Source organism: Kwoniella shivajii, chromosome 1 (assembly GCF_035658355.1).
Source record: "Kwoniella shivajii chromosome 1, complete sequence".
Classification (NCBI taxonomy): domain Eukaryota; kingdom Fungi; phylum Basidiomycota; class Tremellomycetes; order Tremellales; family Cryptococcaceae; genus Kwoniella; species Kwoniella shivajii.
In genome coordinates, this window is record NC_085908.1 from 1,449,882 (window position 1) to 1,473,655 (window position 23,774).

A 23,774-nucleotide genomic window follows, 5' to 3' on the forward strand; every position below is an offset into this window, starting at 1 on the left:
TTGCGCCGAAATCGAACAGTCTCACTTAACGTTATACGTTGAGCATTGACACCCTCATTGACGATACCCTCAATACCACATAGTACGAATGAGAACGCTATAGATAGTAGTTATATCTGTTTGAGTGAGAAGAAGAAGAGGATATCGTCAAGTCATTCAGTCAGCTGAAGTTTAAAACAACATAATGGGACAAAGGTCGCAATTCACCATAACGGGATAAACTAGCTTAAAATCGATCATTTATTTTTTGGAGTCAAGTTGTTCATCGACCACGTGGTCCTCACGAGTTACCTCTTCGCGTCTCTGGAGAAGTTGACCGGCGGGTTGTTGATGAGATGAATTGTTGAAAATCACATCTTATTTGACATTGGTTCACAGTTGTAAGTATACCAAAATCAGCACAAAATCACCTGATAAGTGAGAAAGATAACCAGGTGGAAAGGCAAACGAACACTTCAGGCCGAAATATGAAAGGAATATTTCGACGCTAAAATACCCGTCAAAACGATATGTCATATCCACCGAATTCGGGTGAACGAGATGAATTCGAGGAACACGAATTATTGTCTGCTGAAAATGGACTTAGAGAAGATCCAAGTGACGCGGAACTGAGGGCTGAAGAGGCTGAGAAAGATGACTTGATGAGGTATGCCAAACAATCTCATCTTTTTATCTAGCATAAGAACTGAATCGGGAGCTGATTATGCACTTTCGACATAGACGGTATGAAGATTTCAGTACCGTCGGTATGTCTCTTGTCCGAGCATAGGTGACGACACTAATCGGTGCACTTACTATTAGATTGGATTCAGGACTCCCTCTTGGAGAGAACAGTACTATCGAAAGGTCCAACAAATCCATTCATAGCTCGATTAGACCGTATAGAAGGTATATTCGGTTATGTATGGAGATTGATACGGAGAGCTTTAGAAGAAGGTGAAAGTTGGGTCGTGGTATCTCTAGTAGGTAAGTTATCCTCAAGACCCGTATTTCTCGTTTCAAGGTCACATTGAATGAGGCACTAATGTGAGGTATGACACAGGCGTTATCATTGGTATATCAGCCGCGATGATATCGATAATAACAAGTTGGCTATCAGATATAAAATTAGGATATTGCACAACTGGATGGTGGCTAACGCAGAAATACTGCTGTTTGGAAATAACGGAAGAGTTTGAAAGTTGTGCAGAATGGAGGAAATGGGGTGGGATTTGGCCGTTAGGCTGGATAGCATATATCGCGTGGGCTGTGCGTTTTGCTTCAATCTCCTTCACTTGTTCAATCCTCCTCCTTGGTTTACAAATGTCAAAACCAGATCAGGGCTGATCGAAAGGAAACTATCGTATAGGCCATTTTCTCCTTTTCAGCTGCTTTCTTAGTGAAGAACTTCGCTCCTTACGCTGCTGGATCAGGTATATCAGAAATCAAATGTATTTTAGGTGGATTCATTATTAAAGGATTTTTGAGTGTAGAAACGTTTTTCGTAAAAGGTTTGACTTTGGTAAGTGTTATCGAATTGAAAATTACTTTTAGATAGAGATAGATACTGACTTTTACGATGAAGCCCCTCGCTATTGCTTCTGGATTGTCGGTAGGCAAGGAAGGTCCTTCAGTTCACGTAGCATGTAGTATAGGGAATGTGGTAGCTAGGATGTTCAGCAGATATGATAGAAGTCATCGTGAGTCATACCTGATCTGGGTGCGCATCATTGTATTGGTCAGACTTATAATTCGAGCAGTAAAAATGCGTGAAATCGTGACTGCGTCCAGTGCAGCAGGTGTAGCTGTAGCTTTCGGTTCTCCAATAGGTGGAGTATTATTTTCCATTGAGGTGAGTATTGCTCGATGATTGTTTTTGGTAGCTGAACGGCACGGTTAGGAAATGAATCAAACATTTTCAAATAGGACCATGTGGAGAAGTTTTGTCTGTGCTTTAGTTGCTACTTTTACTCTGGCCGTAAGTGATATTTTCATTCCAGTCTCTGCTTAGACAGTAATACTAAACCGTTATACCCAGTCAATGGACCCTTTTCGAACTGGCAAACTAGTTTTGTTCCAGGTCTCTTACGATAGGGATTGGCACTATTTTGAGATTCCAGCATACATCCTCCTTGGCATATTCGGTGTAAGCTTTTCGATTCATGCCGTCCCGTAAAAATCCAGCTTATGCGCATTTTCTATCATCAGGGATTGTACGGTGCTTTTGTAATCAAGTTCAATCTGCAAGTTGCCGCATTCCGCAGAAAACATCTTGCCAATCATGGGATCTCAGAAGCTGTCACTCTGGCAGTCATAACAGCTTTTGTTGGATATCTAAACAGGTTTTTGAGAATAGATATGACCGAAAGTTTGTCATTACTATTTAGGGAATGTGAAGGTGGCGGAGATCACGAAGGATTATGCCAGTACGTTGCAACCTATGCCGACCTTCTGAATGTACTATACTGATGATATCAAATAGGACATCATCTCAATGGAGAATGGTCAATTCACTCCTGATCGCTACAGTCGTTCGTACAGCCTTAGTTGTCGTTTCCTATGGATGTAAAGTTCCAGCAGGTATTTTCGTCCCTTCAATGGCGGTAGGAGCTACCTTCGGTAGGATGGTAGGTATCTTGGTCAAAGCAATGCATACGTAAGTGATTCATTTTGCTAATCGCTGAGTTTTTTTTGGTCAAGTTGTGATCACTTACTATGATCTTCTTGCAGATCATATCCTCAAGCGCCATGGTTCGCCGCTTGTGCTCCAGATGCACCTTGTATAACTCCCGGAACTTACGCTTTTCTAGGAGCTGCAGCAGCTTTAGCGTGGGTTCCTGCTTTTCCATACATACTATCACAAACGAAGCTGACGACGTCGCTGTAGAGGTATCACACGAATCACTGTTACCGTTGTAGTAATCATGTTCGAACTTACAGGTGCTTTGACATATATCCTTCCTACTATGGTGAGTGAATTAGTATTATTTTTTATGCGAATTTAACTAATCTTGTCGGCATATTCCCTACCATAGATTGTTGCTCTAGTGACCAAAGCCGTAAGCGACCAATTCGGTGGAGGAGGCATTGCGGATCAGATGATCCGACTGAACGGATACCCATTCTTGGAAAAAGAAGATAAGGAGGATACAACCGATAAAGCTTTTATTGAGCCGAGTACGTGCAACCGCGTATCATGTCGCCAAAGATAACCAATTGCTGAATTGTTATCCCTCGATGCAGTTGCGAATGTCATGAAGAAAGATATAGTAGTAATGGTTGCTACTGGCGTGCCGCTTCAGCAAATCGGTGGGTTTGAGCTTCCCACAATATTGTGGGATCACCCGTTCCCCTTAGGTTCGAACTGATGGATCGTTACGATCATTAGGCGAGATGGTACAAAGTACTAGTTATCAAGGGTTTCCAGTTGTCAAAAGTGAAAGTGATCGCACTATCATCGGGTTTGTGAGAAAGAATGAACTGAGGTATGCTCTTGGTACGTTGATGCTTTGTTTATCAGTTTTCCTGTTCAGTTGCTGATGAGGCCTTGGATAGACAAAGCACGGCGAACACGAAATCTCTCACCAAATGCATTATGTGCTTTTCAACATACTCCACCTATAAGGCCATTAGATAAAAACATGTCAGGAGAACATCTTCAAAGACCTGAATCTGTGATTCCCGGTAGATCCGGAAGCGTCTTCAGAAGTCCATCGATGACTACTGGAATTGGGTCTGCAGCTTTCATGAGAAGGGAAAGTGGATTAGACGTTGAAGAGGTTGATTTTGGTGAATATGTCGATGAGATTCCATTGACTGTATCACCTAAAATGCCTTTGGAGATTGTACTTCAGCTTTTCAGGCGAATGGGGTGAGTTCATATTTGAAGTTTGAATCCCTTGATATATTTCATTACTTGTTTGGGTGGGCTGATGGACTGATCATCGATGTAACGAATATAGCCCACGAGTTATCTTAGTTTCCGATCAAGGGAAATTAGTCGGATTAGTAACTGTAAAAGACGTATTAAGACATGAAGTGACTGAGCATCATAAACATACAAGGTTAACATCATCAAATACAAATATACCTCTCACGAATAGAAATCCATATTCGCATAACAGAGATGAGTCTACTTCAACAACAGGTGGTGGGACCAGTGGATGGGATTTAGGTTTCGGTTCAAATATAAACTCTGACGACAATCAAGATCAAAACGGAAACGATAATCCAGGATTGGAAATCGCATTAGAAGAGGGTTTCGCTTGGTTAAGAGTTCAAGCTAGTAGGTTATATAATATAGCTCATGAATCATATAGAGGAATAACTGGAAATCAAAGAAATAGGAATGATGGAATGGAATTTGATCTGAATGATCCTGATATAAATCATCATTAAAAGGGGAATGGATTGTTTTTACACATAGCATATTAGATTTAGGTATCATCACCTCATTATACAGTAAATAAATAAGCTCTCTTGAGCGAAAGGGAAATGTCATTTCCATGTGTTTATAACGACATCCATCTTGTTCCACTTGCTCCGCGAATTCTTGAATGTGATCCACATGGCACAACTCGGTAATCTGTATTATATTCTTATTCATTCATAGAACATACTACATGATGTCTTTGCGTGTTTTGCTTATTTGGTCTATATACAAAAATTGTCTACAATGCTATTATCGGGTATACTATAGAAATAGGAGCGAAACTACTCTGGTTACCATACGATTATGCTATTAAAGTACCTCGTAACCTTCTTCGTTCACATTATCACCATCTTCCACTCTAGCTGATTTGTCAGATTTCCTATCTTCCTCGATGACCTTGGGACTTTCCTGTGCGGCTGCCTCAGCCTGCTGCTCTTGAGACGGCTCGGCGGGAGACTCGGACTCCGAAGGGAAAGTGACAGAGATAGTATATCCTTCTTGTTGTTCATCTCTAGATACCTGCGCTGATTCAGCAGGAGACTCATGGTTTTCAGGATGGGATTCGGTAGTAGAAGGAGCAGGAGTAATATCTTCTTCAGCTGAAGTCTCGGTCGACTTGGCGATATCAGCGTATGATTTAGGTTGTTCTCGTTGTTTCCCATCTCCCACTACTTTCTCTTCGGCGTGTTCGATATGTTCATCTTCCAAATGTTCATGATCCCCGACTGAAGAAGCAGAAGAGGAAGAAGATTCGGTCCATGATCGCGTATCGTCTTCAGGTTCACTTTCTTCACCTCTTTCTCTCTTTTCCTTGATCGACTCCCAGACGTTATCCCTCTTTTTCTCTAATTGTTCAATTTCCTCTTCAACAGCTCTGACAACTTCCTTTCTTCGTCTTCTGACATCTTTATCACCATTGGAGGAGATCCCATCTGCCTTCAAGAGAAGTTGAAGCAAAGCATGAGCTTGAGCGTGATAAGATGAATTGATCTTGTTGAATAGAAGTGGTGGCGAAAAGTCGTTGACAGTTGTTTGAGCGAAAGCGAGTCGATCAGGGAACGTGAATGACGATCGGAGTGAGGCAAGTTGAGACTCGATGGAACCAAGAGCATTGATAGAATCAGATGAATCGGTAGTCTCGGTAGGTTCAGTTGTAGCAGGAGCTGGAGTAGGAGTAGGTGCGGAGGTACTGTTTGATCGTGGTACTTCCTTTCTCTCGCCTTCAGCCCTGGCTTTTCCCTTATCCTTCCTAGCACACTGCTTTTCGCAAGATCTAGCACATTGTTGTTGACAATTCTTAGATTCGGGTTGGTCCTTCTTTCTCAACTCGTCGGAAAGAGCATGTTCAAAGTTGCCTAAAAGATCTCGAAGGAATGGGTTGACATCGGCAAATTGGCCAAGAAGAGAAGTGAAAGGTGGAACTTCCTTTGAAGACTCAGTGGTGGCGGGTGGAGCGGGGGTCGAGGAAGTAGTCGCTGGAGGAGCGGGTTGAGCTTCTTCTTTGTCGACAGCAGCTGAAGCAATAGATGGAGCAGTAGCAGCAGCAGGAGGAGCTTCTGCCTTTTGCTCCTCCGGTTCAAAGACCAATCCGAACTGATTAAGGAACTCGTTTAAGCCCTTGGGAATACCGTTGTCCTTGGCTCTATCGATAGAGGACGAGGAGTCGCCATCGGAGAGGGGGTCGACACGAAGACCAAGGAATCGAGAGAGCAGGTTGTTGATATCTTCAGGAAATTGTGCTTTCTCTTTCGTTTCAGCGGTAGAAGCAGGAGCAGCAGCAGCAGGTGCTAGAACTGGAGCTGGAGTTGAAGAAGCATGCCGTTCGGCTTCGGGTTGCTCGCAAGCAGATTGAGTGGGAGTGGATTTGGTTTGAGAAGTGGTTTCGGCATCGGCATTGTTGCATTCTAATTCGGGAACGAGTTGGAAACCGAAAAGAGGACCAAAGAGGTTGTTCAAATCTTGCCACTGGTTTTCTCGAGGTCGAGTAGGAGTTGAAGCCCTAGGAGTAGGAGCGCGACTATCGACATTACAGGCGTCAGTCATTGGATCCTGGTCGATGAGTCTTAATGACCGGTGGCAAGGACACGCAGGGGGAGGTGGGACTAACCTTCTTTGACATCTAGTTTGACAAGCTTGTCTTGCAACCTCAGCTTCCCTTTGAGCGGCAAGTTGAGCTCGAAGAATTTCAGCTCGGAGAATTTCAGCTCTTTTCCTTTCAATAGCTTCAGCGTAAGCTCTTTTTCTCCTTTCTTGTTCTACTTGTCTTTGGTGATGAGCGGCTTGAGCTTGAGCTTGCGCTTGCGCATGTTGTTGAAATTGGATAGCTTGAGCGATTTGGTTTTGTCTTTCGATTTGAGCAAGTTCGGCTCTGATAGCTTTCTCTCTTTCGATTCTAGCTCTGGCTTCAGCTTCAGCTTGAATAGCAGCTTCTCGAGCTGCAGTAACAGCCTGGGCTTCTTCTCGTCTTCGTTGAAGGGCTCGAAGATGAGCTAGAGCAGCTCGCTCTTCTTCCTCGATGGAAGAGTAGTCATAGCCATGGTGGACAGAAGGTGTGGGTATCACAGGAGAAGGAGAAGGAGCAGGGTGGAAGAAGTTGAATTGCTGAGCGGGGTGAGAAGAAGCTTGAGGGAAAGAAGAGGGGGTGGCAAATCCTCTTCGTTGTTGGTAAGAGGCGGCGGGGTGGTTGAAGTATGTGTGAGGATACATATTAGTTGATGTGATTTATTACTGATTTGAGCTTAAAGCTTTGTATCAATTATGAGTTTATCAGATGGGGGTTTGGTTGATTGATTGAGCGTTAAGATCAAAGTTAGTAAGATGAGTAAGAAAGAAAGAAAGTTAATGTGGACAAAGTGAGTGGTTCTTATACCTTTTTTTTCCTTTGGGAGATGATGCTTTGTCATGACGATGCGTCGTCTATGGACGCGCGTCCTTTGCGTTGAGTCATCGTTTCAAATGATAATACGTTTCATTGTCAATTTACCTTCGGGCAGAATGAGATGGAATGGATGAGAAAGGATGAGAATGATCAAGAAATGGATAGATGACTCATGTATGTACTGGAAAGACGTGGAACATTCCGTCATAACAATATTACATAATATATATAAATCTCGGAGGTTATTCACCGATCGCCGGGTGGCAATTGCTGTGGTACTCAGGCTTCCGCAATGGCAAAAAGTAGAGATAGACCATTCATTCATACGATACAATAGTCCATCCAGAGGAATTATAAACCCAAACAAAGATCCAACATATAACTACTGAAGAAGAAGAGAAAGAGCGAAGCAGACATACTACGATACAGGCCAGTGTCCGTTATTTGATCTGATTTACTTATTTATTGCTTTTTGACGATACAGATAGTTTACCCCATCAAGAACAAAATGTGGAAATGAAAGATGGCACGATCCAGGATCTCCTCGAGAGTAATGTTGCAATACTAACCCTTGTGTGGTATAAAACTTATTGATTATAGGTTCATGAGGCCTTTTGGATCTTTCCAGAACCGTTTGTATCGATAACAAGTTTCAATCCCGGAGTGATAGTCTTAGCGGTATCATAATCGTAAGAAACGTATTTACCTAAGAAGATGGAAAATCATCAGCGCTATGATTAAATATCGGACGGAGGTATCACTCACTGTTGCCATTTTTGACACTTCCACCTTGGGCACCTACAGTAGCACTGTCACCATCAAGTGTGGTATCAGAACCGTAGTAAAGATAGAATACACCCGGTTTGGAGGTTATGTAGTAGATCTAGATAAAAAGAGCATTGGAACGATCGATCAGTCATTGTATGAGTGGTGTGGTATCAAAGATGTGACTAACATGGACATCAATGTATCCTGATTCGGAGTGACTACGAGCTTGATATTTCACTTGGAAACTGTGTGCATCAGTTTGGAAAGTCACATGGTCTTGGTATCCCGAGTAGTACCTGTACATGCAGTCGTTGCTGATCAGTGCCACCCTCGACCCACGGAAAATGTAGGCAATGGTACTCACAGGTCATCCCCTATGTTCAACATAGACAAGAGAATACAAGATTTAGCAAAGTCACAGACTTTCTATATTGCGTCTACACTCCAACTCACAGAATGGCATAACACTGTAAGATGGGAAATCATTTGCGTGTGTAGGTAAAGCCGTATTGTATCCATCGGAAGTACCTTTTTTAAAAGAGAGAACCTTTGGATTTAACGGAGATCAGTAAGTTGCTAGAAAATTAGATGTGTTGATACCTACACCATTACTGCTGATGTAAAGAGTAGATGACATCTTATCAAATATCTTGATATCGAAAGATACTTCTTTCTTAACAGAAGCATCATCGGTATCACTAAAGATGATAGTTGGATGATCCATCTTAGGTTCTTCGGGAATCCAAACTGTTCCTGGGGAAGGAGTCGATCCTCCTTCATTGCCTCTTTCTATTTTACAGTAAATTGAAAAAAGGTGATCGTCAACAACCCTTTTCTCCTCTTACCATGTCCACACAGGGTAACCGCATTGTGAAGCACTCATACTCACTAGATTGTTTCCTTGCTCGAGGGGGAACTAGACCCTCCAAGACTCTGGGGAAAGCAGGTAGCATTCCAGCTGCCATTCGCTGAGCGTTGGTCAAAGGGCTCTCGGATTCACTTGCCTTGACCTTGGTGGGCTGTTGTTGAACATTGTAGACTGCCAATGGTTTGATCAAATGAGATCTTTTGGTAAGGCCGCCATTATTGTCAGGGACATTTCGAGGTATCGTTAAACCGTTGACCAGGAATGTGGTCATAAGTAAGACAAGTATGTTGGAGCAGATCATCCTGCACACGTTATGAAAGGATAAGCAGTAGCAGAAAGAAGGTCAAGAAAAGGGACCGGAAGATGACAATGATGGTCTCAATGTGTGAAGATACAAAACGAACTCAGAGGTGGGAAGAAAAGTCAATGGTTTATAAAACTGCAGCTATCTAATACCTCTATTTCTGTGGGGAGACGTTGTCAGTATAGCAAACGGAGACAACTTTTTCTTCACTTGTATTCTGGGGTCCTCATGATCATGATTCAGATACAAGGGCTGTGCTGCCTTTTCATCGATAAGTCTGGGCTCTCATTTCCTCTCAAGCTATACATAGCAACAACAACATTTACTCGCTCAAGAAACCTATTAGCGCTGAGCGGTGAATCAAGTGATTCTCTTTTTAATGTTCTTGACGGGTTCCTGTGGACGAGGAGATCTCCAATCCCGTTCAAAATGAGGTCCCCCGGCCTTCATACATGGGGGATATTATCTTCTGGAGCTTGGAATGTAAGCGGGGCTGAGGCAGGATGAAGCGGGGCATGAGGGTATAGATATAGTGAGTAGAGAGGAAAGATACCGGAGAAATTCGATACTGAAAAAAGGAGCGATAAAGTGAGGACGATTTGGTACAAGGAAGAGAGTCGTACGTACAAACCCCCGTATGTTAAAGTTCATATGATCCTTTCATTCAAAGTTATATGACCCAAGCAAAGAAGAGAGGGAGAAATGGGGTCTGTCGATACCGGTATAACGTTAAGCTCAGCTTTATAGAGCTCCCTGCATGGAATCAGTACAGATCACACTCGCAATTGAAATGTGAGTTTATATTCCGGGCGAAACGTCAAAGCGGAACGCGTGAACGGGGTTGAGCAATGCTATACAAACGTAAACAACGTCGGAAGATACGAGTGAGGGAAACAAGCTGAGAGATAGAAGGACAGTAGAAAGCAAGACCCGAAGAGAGGACTTCGACTACTATGAGTAAAATGCATTGTTATAAAATCAATTATGCCTTTGTCAAGCTTCTATTTAGCAAGTGAGAGTGATCAACTGATTTCAATTCTTTTATCGGGAAGATCAATGTTTACCAGGCACCGAAATAATAATCCTCGTATCGTATCTCTTCGTCATTTCTCATCGGCTCTTTCGCAACCTAATGATACATGTATACTCGTATATCTCGTATTCAAATTTCATTCGTGCTGTTATGCAAAAGGCAGAGTGGATTTTATCTTTTTTTTTGGGCAAGTACGAGAAGACGGGAGAGTGCCTAGTCCAATTCCCATTTGATCACACACTACTGAATTTATTTTGTTTATTGTGATTTATTGGGGTCCCCCCAAAAGACACTTAGTTATGACATGAAATACTTACCCGCAGATATTTCCGAGTAGCATACGTTGCACTCCTGTAACTCGTCGAGATCCTCAGATCAGGACGAATACCCAAGGTCTACATTTCGATCCGGCTTCTTGACATCTCCTGTACCGTGCCATGCAGATACATGCTGATGATTCGTAAAAGAAACCTATGAGACAACGCTACACATACGACTATCGTGAAACAGGTCGTCATGATTCTTTGACCTTTTCTTCTATAAGACACTTAAAGAAAAAGAATATAAGAAACAAATGATTCGGACATGTCATAAAACCCTAGATAATGAGAAAAAACGAGATGAATGATAGTAACAACTCTGTATACCCACAGCTTTTCTATTCCTATGTCTTGAAAAGCCCTTCCTTTTTTAGCACGATTACTCCTCTTCTTTCTCCTCCGTCAACCCAGCACCCATAGGCACACCGGTTCTCGAACTATTTCTAATACTACTCAATTTGTTTCCACTCAGATTCCTCTTTTGTCCAAAAGGTGATGGTGATAAGTTATGAGCGCCTAGTAATCCCACTGGCCATCTTGGTGAAACGGGTGGCACATTCTCATCCCTCACGAATCCACCTGGACCCGTTCCCGGCGTTGAAGCTGATTTATTCAATTCTCTGAAGAAATCCGCCTTTGATGGAACTGACATTGATAAAGGTTCCAATGAACCACCGATATTGGGACCACCTGAAAACGATATATTTCTGGCCATCCCCCTGATAGGCGTGTTGTCCATCAACATGTTAGAAGGTATCCTTGGTCTACCACCACCTCCTAATGGCGTTAAAGAGAACAAAGAAGGTTGGCCGAAATTGAAATCCAAATGTCTTGATGGTGTTGAAGTCACATCGAATGGTGCATCATCGATTCTTGGTGTTGAATATTTATCACCAACGACTGGGGCAGGCGTTGAAGGTGGTCCACCATCTTCTGTGAAAGCCCACATGTCCGTACTTCCATAGGATAACATTCTTGCTCTTTCGGGCCGTTTGGGCGAGCTGACAACTCGATTCTGAGGTGTTCGGGTGGACATTCCTGCACTGAGAGTTGCGGAAGAGGCAAACATAGGTGAAGGTGCTAAAGCTATATGTCCAATATCGCTCTTAACAGCTGATGATCTTGGGTCGGACAGCTGAGGGTATCTACCTCGAGGCGTAGAATGCGATCCAGCTGGTGTGTGTATGATGGATCTTGAGGAATTGTGACAACTGGGACACCACCAATTTGGTCCAATCTTCGACTCATCTTCGATTCCGCAGCATATGATATGATGCCATGTCTTGCAGGCGGCACAGGAGATCATCGATCCCATGCCGTTGATCGAACTCGTGCCACATACACAAGCTACCACTCCTGCGGGTAGCATCGGTACTGATCGGTTTCGCAGACTGACCAACAAAGCTGATCTGGCATTGGCATCGATATCATCTGGTGAGACGTCTCGATTGTTTCGACGTTTTGATGTTCGATCAGAAGATCCAGCAGAACTTGAAGCCGAGGACACAAGCCGAGATACACTCTTGCCCTTGCCTTTTCCATGAGTGGTGTACATCGTCATCAATCCCTCTTCATCAGAGGAACTATCTTCACTGGCAGTTTCAAGGTATCTTCTTAGCAATGTCGCTTTCTCCGACTCTTCCCTTCTCAACCTTTCCTTCCTACTTCCACCTGCCAAAGCCCAAGGTGCTTCTTCATCCGGCCACAAAGGTTTCATGATTATCTTTGAGCTACTGGCTATCGATCTCTCAGTCCAATCCCCATCGTCTTCAGCTTTTGTCTCTTCTACCAATTGAGCGGACCTATCCAGACCGAGAAACTTGATAGCAGTATCTTTGCGTACAGCAACTCGACCAAAAGTATCGATTCGGGTGGATATCAAAGGTTGGTCATCCTTGATTGTGTGATCGAAAAATGCTTGAAGTCTGCGACTTATCTTCTGCGCTTGAATTTCAGGCGAGTCATCATCGTCATCGGGCGGGATGGGATCATGACTCATTGTCGGTGTACGTAGAATGACCAGATCAGGGGATGAAGGCGGTGATTGTGCACCTTTTGATCTGTTCTCAAACCAGGCGACTTCGCTTTCGAGCACTTCGTTTGTAGCGAGAGACGCTAAGCCTGATTCGTTGGTCATAAGAGCTGGCATGGTGGTTGTTCGAGGCGAGAGGTGGTTTACTTCAGGTGTATTAGATGGTTCGGGTTCACCTTGACTTATACCTAATAGGCCAAGTTTCCTACCTTCCTCCTGATGACGTGTGATCACTAGCCCTCTCCGAGCAAGGTCTATTAACTCAGGTGATTCATCGATGGGCGTCATGGTTTCCTCATAAGGCACTGGCAGGCGAAGATGAGGGGGGAGATTGTTAGCTGAAATCTCTTTTCCAGTTGACGGAGGAGTAGGGAGTTGAAGAGTTGTCGTTGCTTGAGCACTGTCAACTCTGGATCGCTTGGAAGCTCGACCACCACTTGACTCATCATGTTGTTGCTGTTGTTTTCCTCGTTTGGGTGTCTTCAATGCTTTGCCAGAAGGTGGAGTTTCTTTGGTAGCCTGTCTTTCTCTCTTCCTCTTCGTTGCAGGTACTGGTTTATCAGGAGTTGATTGACTCCATGCTCTCCTTCCATCTGTTGCTGTTTGATAGTATGATGGTATGGTTGAGTCGTATGATCTCGTCAGTGTGGTTGTGGTAAGAAGAGGTGTTGCGCCGTCATAACCGGCGGGTTGTTGGGAAGAAGTATTAAATGGATCTTGATATGAGTCGGGAGAGATTCGACCTGCTGAGGGTGTATGCATTATCTCATACTCCGCTTCACCTTGAGATGTGGGATAATATATGGATGATTGACCCAAAGGTGAGAGGCGAGACGTTGGTTGGACAGACATGGGTTGAAGATGAGATCCGGAAAGGGTAGGATATTGAGAATGATATGATGGCGCCGGTCCATTTAGAATTAACGTTTGACCATGAGTATAGGGTGAAGAAGTACCGGCAGGAGAATGGGATTGCGATTCTGCTACGGATAAATGAGAGTACGTAGGGGAAGCGACAGGTCTGTTTTCATTGGATAAACTTTTTTTCCCACCGGGTCAGCTATAAAGTCTTATCGTATCTTATAGGCAATGGGGGTATGATACACACCTCTCCTTTTCTCTTCTCAAACCACTGCCAAAACTGCTCAGTGTCGGTGTCCAGTCTGTCATTAATTCTTGACCGTGAGAATGGGCAGAATGCATTGTTGTATGGTGATGACTAGTCTCGTATAGAACTGGTCCTGTCATCGGAGATGGCGTAGGATGGCTGAATGGGAGTAGTGAATAAGGGTATAGTAAGTCTAAATAGGACGGGTATTGATAGACTGTGGAGATCATAGTAGGAAAATACAGTCAGCATGGGTAATATCAATTGATGGAAGCAAATAAGTAACAATGAACTATGTGAAAGAATGGGAACTAGGGGAAAGTTAAAGCGTGAAAGTAATCATCAAGGAATCGTGGGGTGCGAGAGTTGCAGTGCAGATGAGAAGGATGAGAGGAATGAATCGAGTGAAGGTTTTTCTCATCCAGGAATACCAATCATGCCATAAATCCGGCAAAAGGGCAGGGGAACGAAGAGGGATCGAGGTGAGACAAGACATGACGCACACATGGGAGAAAGGCGATTCAATAGAATAGTTGTGATTGAAATATATATCGTATGACAAATGATGATGTGTGCAGACAAGAGGTGAGGTGAAGTGAGCAGATGTCAACTCACAATCGCAATGGTCTTTTTCTATCTTTCCTCCTTCAGATATTACCTTTTTCCTTCTTCAAAGGATGATACAGCTCCAAAGAAATGTGCTCCTAGCTTGGCCAACAATCTGATCGGCAAACGTGATGAAGCTTGTCTATCGATAAGGTGATGTAACGTTGAAGGATAAGGCAGGGGTTAGTTGCTTCGGAAGGAAGGTTGATTGCGGATTGAAGGAGGATCTAAAGCGATGGGGGACAATCGAATGGGTATATAGAGGAGCCACCAGTGGCGAGTATTGTTCAGGTGTAGAGGCGAGAGACTCTAAAAGACGATAATTGGGATAAATGGAAGGAATGAAACGTTTGATAGTGAGCGAAATGAGAAGGGTATGGTGTGGTTGTGATTCCTGATTGGTTTAGGTGGATAGTAAATGCCGTCAATTATCGGAACCTTTTGTGGTATAACCTTTTTGCCGACAGTCTGGAAGCAAAGTATCACTACTATGACGAACGAAAGTAGAATCAGAATCTATTGAGCGGAAGATGAATGGTGAAAGAGAGTGGGTGTGAGATGAAAGTGATATGAGAGAAAGTTTGATGATGATGTTCGATGAACGTATGAGAAAGGCGCTAGTGTATTGTCTATCAAGGGTCAAGAACTTTGATTGATATAATATCATTCATTGTTTTTTTTCTGATGATGAGACGGAGAGCATTGTGAATAATGGTAGAACAAAGCATTGGGTCTAGGCAGCGGAAAAGAGAGGGAGGCAAAGAGAGATAGAAAGAGAGTAGATATTCCAGGTCCAAATCCAAAGCTTTTCCACTCACAAAGATAGTGTATTGTCCTTTTCCCTTCTATGGTACGCTTGGACCTTTTTTTCCTTGTCTTCCTTCCCGTCGATCTCGATTAAACGATATTCGATATGAAATTGAGTGAGAAGAAGGATAAATGGGATAAGGGGATAAGGGGATAAGTGGGAGTTGGTATCGGATCGGAAGAACGGGTTGGATTGGGAATCGCACTTCTTTGGGAGTAAGGTTGTAGGGATTTTTGAGATCACTCAATCTCTCTACGAGATTGCAGCATATGATCAATTCTAAATGATGATGATAGATTGAGTGCCGGATAAGCCGACGGAACACTTATGTATTATTGAGTTCAGCCCAAAACTGTATGATCGACTTTTGGATAGATCAGAGAACGGCAATCACAGAGGCAAGGAGAGGGCAGAGCAGTGCAAAGTACCAAAAGAAACAAGCTCTCAGCTCTGAATTTTTGGAGCAAAAGAATGATGGATATGTGTTCGGGAAGAAGGGGAAGATTGAAAATCTAGGGTACTGGAATATCTTTCGTTAATATTGAGAAAAGAAGGTTGAACCCATAAGATGATTCCGTTTGTCCGTAGATGAAGGAGCTTTTCCACAGAAGCTAAGCTAAATTGCACTGTATCGCATGAAATATTACGAATTACAATTACAGAGTGTCCCAAGGGATCCCAAGGATTCAAAGGATCCGAGAGGACTTCAGAGCAAAGCTTATAAGTTCCTGATCAATTATCCTGGTTTTTTTGCTTTACGATGCAATGCTTAAGAGGAGGGGGATGAGTGATATCCTCACCAAAGATCATGATGATGTAGGATTAATCCGATCGACAAGAGAGGTAGAGGCTGGAACTAGACCTTTTTTTTCTTTTTTGATGTGACATGTTCCATTACATGGTAAATTCTCAACTTTAGAGCTTAACATTACGTTGTGGTTCCAACTTCCGATAAGGAAAATTAATGGATTAAATGAAATCATATGTATTCTTCTGATATGATGCAGTGTGACGATTATCAAAGAAAGCAAGGTTTTGAGTAAAATAGGTGAATTATTAGGGATGAAAAGGGTTCAAATAACGCCTTTTTCCTTTGTTATTCCAGATACAGTTACATTTCGAGATGTCCGTAACTACAAAACAGGTCTCTTCATGTGCAGACCTCCCCTGCACTAAGTGGATCCCGGATAGAGAGGTTCTTCCAGACTTTTCGGCTTGAGGTTGTTACGGATCATGATGAGATCATGCAAGAATGGGTGATTTTCACTTACATGTGAATTGCTCCACTGCACAAGGTGAAGGTGAAGTAAAGAAGTAGCGTTACTATTAGGAAAATCCCCTTTTGTTACTCATTTTCCTTTTCAATCAATTTCCCCGAAATCTCATGGGCTGTTTTAGTCCCCGGCGATTCGGTGTTACTGCATGAGCATAAACTGAGAGTCCAGATGTGAGCACATGCTGAGGACATGCTAGGGGAGAGAGCATGCTGGACTGCGAAGAAGAACGCAATCCATACAGGATAGAGGACAAGCAGTGTGCATGAAAGACACGATTCAGACAAGTTTCGAGGCATTTCAGAGTGGAAAATCACACACGCACAGATCCTGGTCGTCCTTTCTTATTCTGGACATACTCACCAGATGAATCATCGTGTCTTCCGCTCTCAATCGCAGCATCTCTTCCCGACTGATCCAAAGATACCTTCTCTGGGCGATTTTAGTAAGAACCCATTACTAATGCAAGAGTGCAAAAGAGCAGATATACTGGCACAGCTAAATCGGCTCCTTGATTTTCGCAGAAATTTCCTTCCTAAGTGGGATTTTTTTCACGCGTTTCACGCGTCCCGTAGTTGATTGTATAGAAGTAGAGTGAATAACGAGTAGTAAAGGGGAAAATCAGAAATCTAAAACTTTAAATAGCAGATTTCTGGACGTTACGCGTCACGCTATTCTTTCCGTATTATTCCTTTATCGGGTAATAAATATTTTGATGGCAGAGATCAGGTACAAATGTAACTGGTATCGTGAGGTGTGGCGTTTCGATTGGATTTTTATTTTTATTTTTATATCAGATTTCGAGAAACAGAAACAGAAACGAACATAAAAGTAACATAAAATTTAATGTTCGAAGGCGATTGAACAGGTTTTCCAGCGCAGTCAGCGTTCTGAAAGCTCATATCACGGAAGAGTTACTGTCCGACATCAGTTACCGGATCCACATTCATAGATCCGGGTTTTGCGGAAGTCGAAAAGACAAGATGGGTTACGAGCGACTTGCTTCATCAGGCTCTTTGGCCATTGCGAGGGAAGGGGATAAGGAAGCGTCCACGGCTGAGAGAGATCTGTATAAGTTGAGCAGTCACAGAAGGAGATGACCGGGATAGATACAGAGACAAGAGCGAAGAGAAGGGCGAAGTGAGAGCAAATCCAATTGGAACCGTAGAGGTCCGAGTAGTGTTTCAGGCATAGGTGCCCGGGGATCCCAAATAGGCGATAGCGAAACGAGACAGAGGACGAAGTGAGATGAAGACATCCGATGGGAATTCCTTGCTGAAGCTGATCCTCTTATCTTCCTCGTGATGGTGGATATGCGACACGAAGAAAGGGCTGAAAGCGAGCTCGAGTAGGTGGTCAATGAACATGTAATACAATAATGATGATATCAAACGATGATAGAGATAGCAAGTGTAATGTGATCGTAAATGTGATTGTCATAGAAAAAGAGGCGAAATGATAGATGTAAGAAGAAGAGAAAAATCCCACGAGCAGAGCGAAGAGTATTTATTCTATTTTCGACCGAGTCGACGTGACTGTGTACTTTTACACGATACAGATTGATATAGACGTGAAGTTGGAAGCGAAGGGAATGTGCATTTGGATGGGGTTCACGCGACGTGTCTTCGACGAGACGTGTTCGTGAATTCGTGGATGCGCGAAACTGAATCCGAAGGTGAGTGAATGACTTATTGCGAGACAGGGTTAGTGAGTCGCGTCTTCGTACTTTTCTTATTCTTGATTTTCAGGAAGCTAGCAATAATACCTTGCATCTCAAATAATCAAGCATATCATCCATTTAAAAATTGTCTCAAATCAAACCCGATCTACTTATAACGAACGACCTTGATCTACCTTAGTTCGAAATGTCGCCATGAAATTTAGACCAAATATTCCATTTCGGCGCTTACGATCTCGATTCGTTATAAGAGGGATTGCGATAAGAGAAATACTTCTCGAGTGAGGTGATAGTCGGCCGGCCGGCAATCCCGAGATTTGGACATGATCCGAAAAGGGAATAGCAATGATATAAAATGTCAGAGAGGATGACATTTGTACGAAGATCATCTATCTCGCTTTCAAAGCTGCGATCAACAATAACTCATAAGATATATATTAGTATTTTCCATACTCCTTCATTGAGAAAGGATTGTTCGCCATTATCCTTACTACCACATCATCAATATCATCAATATCATCAATATCATCAATATCATCAATATCATCAATATCATCAATATCATCAATATCATCATCATCAATAATATTGTCAGCAACAATGTCTTCCATCCGAATATTGACTTCATCTCATGTCGATGAGATCTTATCGAATTTATCACCTTCGCTAGCGTTGGAATCCCAATCACATGTGTTCAAGTCGTTCTCCACACCTTCACCCTCATCATCATCCACAGAAGGATCTCAAAAACGATTGCAACCTGTGATTCAAACTCCACATAGAATAACAGTAACTTCAGATGAAACGACAATGTTATTTATGCCTTCTAGAGCTCCAACCATATCTGAAGGTAAAAGTACAACTACGACTGCAATTAAGATCGTATCTGTTCCTCAGAATAATGATGGCGGATTACCCGGAACTACATTAGTGATGGATGAAAATAGTGGAAAAGTAAAAGCTATTGTTAATGCAAGGAAATTAACTGCTTTAAGGAATGCATGCGGTGAGTATATTCATGACTTGAATATAATTGAATTGAAATACATATTATTGTACACAACTTGATATTGATATATCATACATATGATCAGGCTCGGCATTATTCCTTCAGCAATTTCCAACACCTTCACCACCCTTACACTTGATTTTGTTTGGTTCGGGCGCACAATGTCGTTCACATGCTACATTGATACTCAAATTACATCCATCCATTGAGAAAGTCACATTTGTCGTTCGTTCACCTACTTCAAGATCTGAATCACTCGTCAAAGAATTATCAAATTCATTTCCATCCGTATCGATCGATTCAGCAGTTCATCCTTCATCGTCTTCAGAAGGGTTGGATGAATTAGTAGGTGGTGGAGATATAATCGTGACAGCAACGTCTTCAACAAACCCTTTATTCAATTCGAATAATCTAAATTCTGCCAAATCAATACCCAAGAAAGGATCGAGATTGATCTTGATAGGTTCATACAAACCTATCATGCATGAAATCGACAGAAACTTGATTGAACATTCAGGTATAGTGGTAGATTCACAGGAAGCTTGTGCGAGGGAATCAGGTGAATTGATCGATTCATCTTTGGAAACAAACGATTTGATTGAATTAGGAAATATCTTGTCCGGACAAAATGAAAATGAAAACCAAAACGAGAATGAAAATGCAGATGGGTCCTATAAAGGAAAAGTTTACGATAGAGCAGGTGGAAAAAATGGTATAATAATCTTCAAATCTGTGAGTTTCAGGCGACTTTTCCGCTTCACAGCAAGACAAGTGACTGTCATGTTAATTCTCAACTGACGGCCCTACAAAATTATTTGACCCTTTATAGGTTGGTTTGGGTATTCAAGATGTAGCTATAACAAAATTGGTTTTGGAAGAAGCCGAAAGATTGAATCTGGGAAATGTAGTTGAGAACTACGATTAGTTGATTACTACGTATGAACTTTCGTCTAATTGAACATTGCATAAATAATGATATCGGACAATGTTAATAAATAACATGATATACTTTTACAGTCTCTCGGATCATTGGCAGACTGTTCTTTGTTCAAGAGCTGTTCATGAGGAACTCAATGGTCCAAGACCTGCTGACGAAATGACTTTGACAAGAGATACTTCTGATATCCATTGCGGATGTTATTCATTGATTCATTACAGTGTTCTTCTTTTCACAGAAGAGAAATGTCTAATGCACATTTTGATTTCTATAATATGTTGACAGCCGCTACCGAAAGAACGGGTCGGGCTTGATATATATGCAATGTTATCTTGACAACCAAGTTCAAGGATGATTGTCCGAAACAATTGGACGATTGAAGATTTAGAAGCAGTGCACCGACGAGATGATAAGGGAAAATCCCCAAAAGTGCACGAGGGTACACAGTGTGCGATATTGGCTTTTGACGGAATATGTTGATTGTCGAGATCAGTCCGAGCGTTTCTGCTATAATCAGTCCAGCAGGGAGCTTAGATTTGAGGACATTGGTTTTTTACCTTCCCTTTTTTCGGACATATGAGACCTATCATCTTCATTCCTTCTATTTTCTCCGACTTGTGTTGGACTGGATGATGAGGTTAATTGACTTTGACGTGGAATGACATCGTCCATTGGGATTCCTTTTGGCTTGGGTGATGAAGAAGACGATCTTTGAACGATACCAGGTAAATTGAAACCATACTCTTGCCGTTCTCCCTGTATATTGTTGCTTGTATGCTTTGTCAGTGGTCCACTAAGAGCTATTCTAGCTAATTCAGGAGGTAGATGTGTTGATTTTGTTCTCTTGAGATTGGGATACTGCTTTTCATACTCATATCGATGGTGTTCTTCTTCTTCAGGTAGTTCATATGAACGTGATCTTGAATACCTCATTCTCCTAACGATGCTAGCAGACTTGTTCACTGGGATATCCTTTGGAGCTGAAGGATCCACATTTCCCGGATAAACAGATTTTATTGATTCTGGTATTATAGAAGGTGAGGATTTCCTTCTCCTTACAGGCGACCAAAAATTTTCCTCTTGCTCATGCTGCTGATGCAGCTGTGGTTGTGTATTGGGTCTGGAGGAACTACCGGTCGATGTGGTGGGAGGTGAAAAGGGTGTAGGGTTATCAAGAGAATGAGGTGATCGCGAACTTCCCGCTGGTTCAAGTACAGACGGGACAGTCCTTTGCCATGTTGGCGAAGTCGATATCCATCTTGGATTTGCGCTTGCGAGGGCAGTACTAGTACTATGTGATCCTGAATGATGACTATGTTGTCGAGGTGGATGAACGATCCTTTGTGGTTGGTGTTTCTGAGGAAGATGGTATGAGTTTGATCTCTTCCTATGATGATGATATTGCTGATGCTGATGTTGTATGCGACTCCTGGTATCTGAATCACTGCGCTCAGATCCCCATTTATCGTAGGGAGACTGACTTCTAGGCCCAATCGCATTTCGAGACGACGATTCATCTTGATATCCATGACTAGAGGCTCCTCGATGAGCGACTAGGAAATGAAGGCAAGACGGTGCGATATGATTAGCTCTAGACCTTAGGTGGGCTTGGGCGATGTTCTATGTAGACATCGTCTACTTACTCAAGGGTTCAAAAGAGCCAGATCCAGCCGTAGAAGGAAGATCAAGAAGAAGCCTTGTAGAGTTGGAAGACGCAGAGCTACCAGCCCAAGCTGAGATCCTCTCGTCCCCTTCAAGGGATAATCTCCGTGATCTAGGTGATTTTTGTAACTCTTCGTAGTCCGCTGGATCTTCACCTTCTGGAATGCCTCCGTTCACTGCAAGAGCCTTCCGACCTTTCTGTCGTTGATTCTGAGTTCGCCACATAATTGTCAGTGGGAAATCACGCTAAATCCTGGATTGGCATTTGAGGACTTACCTGAAACCAGACCTGGACTTGTCTGGGTGTCAACCCGATGGTTTGACCTAATGTCTCTCTCTCTGCTCCAGTCGGGAATTTAGTCTGAACCACCAAACAGGAAAAGAAGTTTTGTCAGTCAATACTACCATGTCACCATGATCGACCGCGAATTGTGACTTACCTTTTTCCACAAACTCATCAAGCCTGATTGTTGCATATGAGTCATCAACGCCCTTGTTCTCTTTCTCTTATAACCACCCATTGAGGCATATTGTCCAGATTGAATGGATGATGAACCACCCGTCTGACTTGAGCCGCTTATACTGGACCCACCTGAGAACTCCCTCTGCATGGCGAGGGATTGAGTGGAATGTTGCGATTCATGAGAATGTACGCGAGCCAACGGCTCGCTGTAATATGTGGGTGCGATGGAAGCTGCTGATGATGGCTGGGATTGCGGAGGTGGTGGTAAGAATTGTTGTTCACTTCTCGGTACAACATATTGCCGATATGAAACAGACGTAGGGTACGATCGTGAATGGTGAGACATCGATCTTTGATTGGAAGATTGTGGGAGTGATAAAGCAAGTTCAGGTGATTGCGAGTGTCCATATTGATACTGGCTTCTGGAGGCAGGTGTGTCATGCCGCGAAGGGTTATGCGACGATGATCCAGTCACCATGCGAGGCGGTGGTGGTCTGGGAGGCGGAGGGAAAATTGGTGTATTAGGAGAAGTGAGATATCCTCTATCTTGCTCAAGCCATTGCTGTTGAGTCCTTTGGAGCTGACGAGTCTCTTCACGTGGACTGTCGTAAGGTGGAAGGGGTAGTTTGTTGGCATTATGCAGAGGAAATTGTGCGAATTCTGATCGCGAAGGTCTGAATCTCGATCCGCTTGAGCTCGATTCAGGTTCGTTGGGCTGCGACAAAAACGGTAACGATGACCGCGAATGGTGATCAAATGGAGCGAGAGCCGGAGGTCTTACAGAAGTCTCGTATACCGGTTGAGAATGAGGCGACTCTCTTGGTCGATTCATGTAGTCTTGGGAAGCGTATGAGGATGATCCGGAAGATGAAGAAGTAACGATCGGCGGTAATATCCTCCTAGACCTGGTCGTTTCATCCATTTTTCAATGCCTACCACGTTTTCAGTCAATATCAGCCAAACAACTTCGCAAAGAGGAACAAGTGAAAGGTCAAGTTTGTGACGTACCTATGAGATCCTACTTCGGAGGGAAACACCGGATGAGGATGGAGGTTCCGAAGTCAGAAACCCTTCGCTGTTTGAACAGATACACGTTTGTGACAAGTCAGCTTAGAGAGGTTTGCTTTGCACTTTCGAGACAAGATGACTCACGACAGTTCAGATACCTCTTGATAAGCTTGGACGACAATTTAATCAAAGTTCCGCCAAGATGGTATTTGGTCAATGTTCCTCCTCAAGACTCGCTTCGAAATGCTGATCAAATCGAAAATCATTAGTGAGCCACTACGAGCGAGAATCGAGATTTTATAACAATGAGAGCGACATGAAGATTTGTTGAAGGGCCAGTGGATCAAGCTTCTATCTTGGCATCTATCATTATCAATTTCCTTCTCGTGAGCCCATGTGCTCAAAGTCTCTATCACTCCAAGATCACAACATGACCATTTACAATTTGGACATGAAAAGGAAATACAAATAAAAAAAAAAGGTTTTTGAAAAAATGGGACTTGACCGAGGGCGGAGAAATAACTAGGACAGGGTTCAGACGATCCAGGGTAAAAGAAGGAAAAGAACCTTGAGATGCTTTTGTCTTTTCGCCTAAAAATCGAGAGAA

At 42.9% G+C, this 23,774-nt stretch overlaps 6 protein-coding genes across 6 annotated transcripts; 2 read left to right on the plus strand and 4 right to left on the minus strand.

Moving 5' to 3' along the window:
• Window positions 1-509: 509 nt before the first annotated feature.
• On the plus strand, window positions 510-4,377 carry IL334_000565 (uncharacterized protein; the record flags this gene model as incomplete). The annotated part of the gene is made up of 18 exons (XM_062932331.1): window positions 510-646; window positions 721-746; window positions 802-966; window positions 1,043-1,248; window positions 1,349-1,501; window positions 1,565-1,679; window positions 1,740-1,831; window positions 1,880-1,957; window positions 2,018-2,125; window positions 2,188-2,405; window positions 2,462-2,635; window positions 2,710-2,808; window positions 2,867-2,948; window positions 3,015-3,156; window positions 3,223-3,288; window positions 3,368-3,475; window positions 3,535-3,850; window positions 3,942-4,377. The coding sequence occupies 18 exons, from the start codon at window positions 510-512 to the stop codon at window positions 4,375-4,377; spliced, it is 2,721 nt and encodes a 906-aa protein (XP_062788382.1).
• A 343-nt stretch (window positions 4,378-4,720) lies between these two features.
• On the minus strand, window positions 4,721-7,117 carry IL334_000566 (uncharacterized protein; the record flags this gene model as incomplete). The annotated part of the gene is made up of 1 exon (XM_062932332.1): window positions 4,721-7,117. One exon carries the CDS (start codon window positions 7,115-7,117, stop codon window positions 4,721-4,723), a length of 2,397 nt encoding a protein of 798 aa, XP_062788383.1.
• Window positions 7,118-7,891: 774 nt separating this feature from the next.
• On the minus strand, window positions 7,892-9,226 carry IL334_000567 (uncharacterized protein; the record flags this gene model as incomplete). Its single annotated transcript, XM_062932333.1, has 7 exons — window positions 7,892-7,995; window positions 8,055-8,172; window positions 8,245-8,353; window positions 8,422-8,431; window positions 8,511-8,604; window positions 8,662-8,846; window positions 8,947-9,226. 7 exons carry the CDS (start codon window positions 9,224-9,226, stop codon window positions 7,892-7,894), a joined length of 900 nt encoding a protein of 299 aa, XP_062788384.1.
• Window positions 9,227-10,961: 1,735 nt separating this feature from the next.
• IL334_000568 (uncharacterized protein) lies at window positions 10,962-13,862 on the minus strand (the record flags this gene model as incomplete). The annotated part of the gene is made up of 2 exons (XM_062932334.1): window positions 10,962-13,653; window positions 13,723-13,862. The coding sequence occupies 2 exons, from the start codon at window positions 13,860-13,862 to the stop codon at window positions 10,962-10,964; spliced, it is 2,832 nt and encodes a 943-aa protein (XP_062788385.1).
• A 4,826-nt stretch (window positions 13,863-18,688) lies between these two features.
• Window positions 18,689-20,022, plus strand: IL334_000569 (uncharacterized protein; the record flags this gene model as incomplete). Its single annotated transcript, XM_062932335.1, has 3 exons — window positions 18,689-19,094; window positions 19,183-19,829; window positions 19,927-20,022. The coding sequence occupies 3 exons, from the start codon at window positions 18,689-18,691 to the stop codon at window positions 20,020-20,022; spliced, it is 1,149 nt and encodes a 382-aa protein (XP_062788386.1).
• A 525-nt stretch (window positions 20,023-20,547) lies between these two features.
• IL334_000570 (uncharacterized protein) lies at window positions 20,548-23,081 on the minus strand (the record flags this gene model as incomplete). The annotated part of the gene is made up of 4 exons (XM_062932336.1): window positions 20,548-21,587; window positions 21,678-21,906; window positions 21,974-22,057; window positions 22,137-23,081. 4 exons carry the CDS (start codon window positions 23,079-23,081, stop codon window positions 20,548-20,550), a joined length of 2,298 nt encoding a protein of 765 aa, XP_062788387.1.
• Between the last annotated feature and the right edge of the window lie 693 nt (window positions 23,082-23,774).